Here is a 6,589-nt window from a genome sequence, read left to right on the forward strand (position 1 = left end):
GTTCAACTGTAAATTCTGTTAGCCGTTAGGATGGTTAGAAGAATAAATTGTCTAGGACCTAGAAATCTTGACTTAGATGCATAAGAGAGAGAGAGAGGGAGAGCATGGCGAATGTGAAGACTGAGGCTCAAATATGTATATAGAGTTAGGGCACGAGTATGATTGGCCAAATGAAATGAGGCAACAATAGAACAAACGGCGAAAATGGTAAAAAGAGAGGTAGAGAGAGAGAGAGAGAGAGAGAGAGAGAGTTGAGCGTCTGCTGCGACCGGGGGTGCAATTCAGTCTGACCCAAAAAAAAAACACAGGAAAATAAAAAAGAAAAACGAAGGGAAAAAAAAAATCAAGAGGGAGAGCCAGAGAGGGAAAGCAGAGAGTAAGGAGACAGAGACAGTGAAGAGAGAGAGAGGGAGAGAGAGAAAGATAGCTCGAAGGCAAACACAAAACCCTCCACGAAGAATTCCTTTCGGGAGGGCGCTTTTCGACCCCGCATCTTCACACTCCGAAGCTCCAACAGGTCAGCCACGGCTTCGTCTCCTTTAATTCCCCTTCAAAACTTAGCAATTCCTCTTCAATTCTGAATGCGTTCCTTCTGTTCTCCCGAGATACCCATTGAGCTCCTCTTTACAAATGATCCTTTTCTGCTTACTTAGTTTCTGCTTCGACCCACGAGGGATCAATTAACACTGAAATATTTGGTGGGTCGCTCGGTTTGTGGCTTAATTTCTATGCAATGGGCTGATCCCGTAGTTCAAGATAGGATTTTATGGGTTTGAACGTGAAAAGGAAGAAAAAAAATTGGTTGGTCGAAGAGAATGGGGTTTAGCATAGGGTTAATCTTTGATGATTTGTGTTTTTTAGATCCCAATTTTGACTTTAGGGTTATGAATTAGAGGGTCTTAGTAAGTTGGGCAGTGATTATACCGGTTTTCAGGTGGGTGGTGGAGGTTGGCTGTTGTTGTGTTTCCGTATTCTTGATCTTGGTCGCTTTGGGGGATTAGGGTTGGGTGTTCGCAGTAGAAAGTGGAAACCTTCAGTAATCTGAGTTGGTTTTATGTTGGCGGTTAGGGTTTTGAGGTGGTGGGCTTGAAGATTGATTTTGATTAGTTTTTGTTGGTTCCCTTTTTATGATCTTGCCTAGTTGGAGAAGTGCGAGCTTGTTTTCAAGGTTGTCTGGAAACTTGGTCGTTGAAGAGATCCGACCCTTGTCCCTGTGAGAATAACTGATCTGGAAGTTGTATGGGTTTGAGAAATTGAAATGCCACCTGCACAGCAGCATTCACGGATTAATCTTGCCGAATTGAAGGCTCAGATTGTAAAAAGGCTTGGGCCAAGCAAGGCGCATAGGTACTTTAGTCACTTGACCAGATTATTGAGCCAGAAACTAAGCAAGGTCGAGTTTGATAAACTATGTTATCTCACGATTGGGCGAGAGAACCTCGCGCTTCACAATCAATTCATACAGTCGATTCTCAAGAATGCTTGTAATGGAGAGGTGCCACCCGTGCTGCCTCCTGTTCGTGATGTTACTGGACTGATCAGTGGAGTAGAAAAGACATATCCGAATGAAGACGGGTATCAGCAGAGTCCACTATTGAATGCATCAAATTCAGTTGTTCTGCCAAATGGGGACATACCAGCTTCCCCTCGCAAGGGAAGGTCTGTCAAACGTGATAGGAGACTTGTTGATCGCCCGAGCCCGCTTGGCCCCAATGGAAGAATAGAAATTGTTACTGTGCATCAAGGAGCTGGCAATGAAGAGACTATTCCCAACATTGTTGAGAACGGAGATGTGTATAATTATGACTTGCAGAGGCCGACTCATCACCATCATGGAATTGCTGAGCAACTAGATAATGAGTGGTGTAACTCAATGCCACCTCCACCTTTGGAGATGCCACGGCTGAAGAAATCATCTCATGATCAATTGCTTGTGAATAGCAGAGGTCTGGCTGTAGTGTCAGAAGATGGTGAAGAGGCTGAACCAGTCATTTCCAGTTCCTTTCGACCTGGGAGTCCCATAGACGCTCCTTTGGGAATTCCTTTTTGCTCTGCCAGTTTAGGATGTGCACGCAGGGCTATGACTTGTACCTTTGGGGATCTTCCACAAGTAAGTGATTATATGAGTTCCTTTGAAAGTGGTGCCTTGTCAGATACAGAAACACTGAGGAAGAGGATGGAGCATATATCCGAGGCCAAGGGTCTTCATGGTGTGACAATTGATTGTGCTAATTTGTTGAATAATGGGCTGGATGCCTACCTGAAGAGGTTGATCGGGTCATGTATAGAGCTAGGAAGGATAAGGTCAGGGAGCGAACAGATAAAGCCTGCTGTGAACAGGCAGCACATTTATGGAAATGTTGCACGAGGAATTAACAGTGTGTGGAAAAACCACCTCATGCAGAGACAAACTAACAGTGGTTCTGCAGAAGGGATGTGCGAAATAAAGAGCCAACCTCCTATATCTCTTCTGGACTTTAGAGTAGCAATGGAGTTGAATCCACAACAATTAGGAGATGAGTGGCCTTCTTTGCTTGAAAAAATTTCTTTTCGTTCATTTGAAGGGGAATAAGGAATCTAGGACTATATGATTAATTTTCAATGCATTTGTGATTTGAGCCCCCTGTCAACCTAAATGGATCAAGTTACAGATGGATTGTGTTGATGGGTGAATGGCCTCTCACGTTTGGGACGAACAAAATGCTCCCTCTTGCTCAGTTTCTTCTCCTTGTAAAATGTAATAAAGGATGGATTGAAAGCAACAGTTTGTAGCACTGAACACAGCCTTTGGCCAAACAGAGAGGCACCTGCTCATTGAATCAGCAACCAATCGAAAGGGATCCTCAATATGTTCCCTCATTTGGTTGCATTGTTGTATGTTTAGAATTTACCTCCCACATCACCACAGATCTTAGGATTCTGAATCTCTGTATTTTAACAACCATTGAAGAGGAAATAGCAGAAAGTTTTGCAAGGCATGCTTTTGTTCAGTAAAGAATGCCTTCTTTTGCTAGGATCATTGTGCTGCTGTATGTACTATCTGGTGATTACTTGGTTGGTTCATGTGAGAAATAGTTCTAAAGAAACTTCATTTGGTCCACCCAACTGTTTGACTACTCTGAATTCTAAATCTTTGATATCAATTTCATGTCTCTCACAAAAAATGAACAGGTTTATCTTTCAACTTATATTTGCCATGCTTCTCCAATGGGTAAAAAATTTTCTAACATTTACTGCCGTCCCTGGTGCAGCGATTTTCTGCTTTCTTGTAGATCTTCTATATTCTTTCAATATAACTTATGAAGGCCTGTTTATTAATATCATTTCATCAATGCAAAAACGTATTTCATATTTATTTTTTAAGTTTTACTATGTCATGCATGCTTTTGTAATATAAAGTTCAGATGTTAATGCTTCCTTGAACATGATCTTGATCATGATTTCTTATAGACAGTTCTGCAGTCTAACTAAAAGTGGCATTTAGTGTTTGGGTGCTCACCATTTGTGTCAAATCCAAGCTTTGGATATGCTGGGCATTTCCAGTGGATGCTTGCTTCTTTATTTGCACTTTGCAGTTTTTTCTTATATATATGTATAGAAAGATGTAAGTAAAATAAAATTAACAATAAATGGAAATTCTTGAATTAAGTGGAGGGAAATGCATGAAAAGTAGATAAGACGTGTATGAGATAAGCATGCACTCTGATTCTTCTTTAGTGTGTGTCCTTATTGGGGAATGACCCAGATAGCTATTGTGCAAAATGTGTATGGATTTTATTCATGTTAAATGCAAAACTATGTACTATTTTCCAGAAGAGAATTTTCGCCTGATTTTGAGATCCTCTACAGATGGAGTATTGGCTATTGTTTGCATGATGGTAATTGTCTCGATTGATATTGGGGTTATGATATGTAGGTCAAATCTTGCTCAAGAAGGAAGCTTTGGGCAGGATTACTCGTATTAACAAAATATAGGAGATTAATTGACTTCCATTTTAACTTTGAAATGGACAAACTTCTTAGTAGAAAATTTGCTTTAAGGTTTTTAAGTAGAAAATTTCTGTTTCTTTTTTCTCCCCCAGTAATATGCCCAGAATAGAATAACATGGTACAGTAACCACAGGGCTCAAGCACACATCCCGCAGAACAAGAAAAAAATACAGATGTAAACAATTTTCTCCTGAAGTAACTTATGCATAACGAATAGAGTTGAACTAAAAGTCTAGAAGACTAAGGGCATGTTTGCAGAGAGACACTTTGAATTACATGAGAAAGTTGTGCCCAAAGAAAGTGAATCATGATTTGCTTTCTTGAGATACAACTTTTACATGTTTGCTTGGCTGACTTGTGAAGCTAAATCACGGGCATGTGATTCACATTCTTTGACCCAACAATATGTATATATTGGTATTTGGTACAAAATCTTATATATGTATATATGTAGTAAGGTGTAACTGCCTACTCCGATCCGTGCCTATCATCAGCCTACCAGGCTTCTAAAGTTTTTTTTTTCTTTTTTTCCTCCAAATCTGACTGTGTTCTACATGTTTGATTTTATAAGGAATGGACTCTTAGATCGTCCGATTCCAACATGTGGGTAGGTTTTTATAAGGTTTGAAAATCAACTATCTACATTTTTCATAAATATTCAAACTGAAAAATTCATGTTTTCCCATCGAAAATACACTATCCAAGTGTTGTTTTCTAGCAAATTGACCATGCCGAATGCATCTGCAGGTCAGATTTGCGAAAAACACCCCAAAAACCCCTGTTCGCTCATGGTAGGCTTTGGTAGGTATCTACACCCCAGTGTGTATATATATATATATATATATATATATATATATATATATATATATATATATATGTGTGTGTGTGTCGGCATGTGTATGTGCATGCGCCTGGGCGTGCACATATAAATGTAAGATTGCAGATTGCCAGACAAGTTTTTTTATGGCCAGCACCCACATTGTTTTTAGTACAAAAAATCTGGATGCATGATCTAGCTGTAAGAGAATCTGCATTGCATATGCTTGAAAAATGCATGATAAGAGGTTTACTGTTTCCAAAAAACAAGAGTGCTACATTGCATACACTTTAATTTTCAACTATATTAGCATCATTGGCTTTTGTTGTAATAAAACACTAGATGTCACCTAGGTCCTTGGCCCATCCATTCATAGGTCTCACATGAAACACACAAATATATAAATTAGTAAATAAAAAGGTTAAAAATTCATAGTAGCATTTAGATGTACATTTGAATATTGTGTAACACATTGACCCTGCTTGGTTATATTATGATTTATATGATGTTGTAAACACCCCAATTTTTTTAAGTTTATTTCTGGACATCTCCTTTCACAAATGCCAACCCCTTTAGCACAGTGTAGGAGTCTGACTCCTAGGACCATTCCAATCTAGGTGTCATTTCATCCTATTCTACCAGAAAAACTATCATTTTGCACTAGAAAACCCTAGATCCTTGCAGTTAGACCCAACCAAACTCATTTTAAGCTTAGAAGAACAAGAATATCAATCACTTCTAGCTCTCTTGAACTCACAATGAGTAAGACCCTTTTCATTTCAGCTAAATTTGGTTAATTTCATATGAAATGAGCTCATTTCTAGCTCGAATTCAATCCAATTACTATAAAATTAGTTAATTCCAGTTGATCCTATTTTCCTGTGTTTAACTTGAGCTCATCAGGAGTTCAAGTGGTCCAGCTTCAGTTCAAAATTGTTTTTCCACATTGTTGGAGTTTATTTTAGCTCAATTCAACTCATTTCAGATAGAATTGAATTAACCCTAGTCAGCCTAGCTAAGATTTAGTTTGTTAAAGCTCTGGATTTAGTTCATCTTAGTTCAGTCGATTGCGATTTTAGCTCAAACCCAGTATTTTGTTCACTACACCTAGTACATTCTTGTTGCTTACTTCACTCTATAGTGAATTTCTCATGATTTCACTTAGAATTGTGTTTGTTTTCAATCATCTGGTCTGGGAGTCTAGTTGAGATAGTGTCTCCTTAATCTATCTGAGTTCAGAAACCTTAGAACCCCATTCAAGCCAGTTCAAACCTTGTTTTCCAAGTGTCACTCTTCACTTCACCTTAAGCCCCTGCCCAGGAGGGCAAAATCATTTATAATCTCGGTCATTTCCATTCAGAGGGGCAGTTCAGTCAATTTCTAAGCTAGGGTAATTTCAGTCTAGATTCAGATCAATTCTTTTATCTGATACTATATCCATATCTGAGATCCAACCCATGTTTCAATCAGGACATTAGATATCTGGTCTGATCCAATGTTGGATCTGATGACCAGTATCAATTTTCTATTCTGTACCTGAATTTTTTATCCAATTCACTCTTTTGTATCCAGGGTCCATCTTGTTTTCAGATATGGATCTCTACATTTGATATTCAGGATCCACCCATTGATCATTCAGGATCCATCATTCAATTCTTATTTAATATCTAGGATCCGTCTCCACCATCTTATGATTGATCCAGGATCCATTATTAATGTCTTACGCCTAATCCAAGATTCGTCTATCATTTTAAGCATGGATCATACTCATTGTCTGAGATC

General features: G+C 38.8%; 1 protein-coding gene across 1 annotated transcript; it reads left to right on the plus strand.

Moving 5' to 3' along the window:
* Positions 1-1,258: 1,258 nt before the first annotated feature.
* LOC149835615 (uncharacterized) lies at positions 1,259-2,572 on the plus strand. Its single transcript, XM_090009625.1, has one exon. The coding sequence runs from the start codon at positions 1,259-1,261 to the stop codon at positions 2,570-2,572; it is 1,314 nt and encodes a 437-aa protein (XP_089865751.1).
* Positions 2,573-6,589: the final 4,017 nt, after the last annotated feature.

This window comes from Nuphar pumila, chromosome 6, assembly GCF_984573655.1.
Source record: "Nuphar pumila chromosome 6, dmNupPumi1.hap1.1, whole genome shotgun sequence".
Classification (NCBI taxonomy): domain Eukaryota; kingdom Viridiplantae; phylum Streptophyta; class Magnoliopsida; order Nymphaeales; family Nymphaeaceae; genus Nuphar; species Nuphar pumila.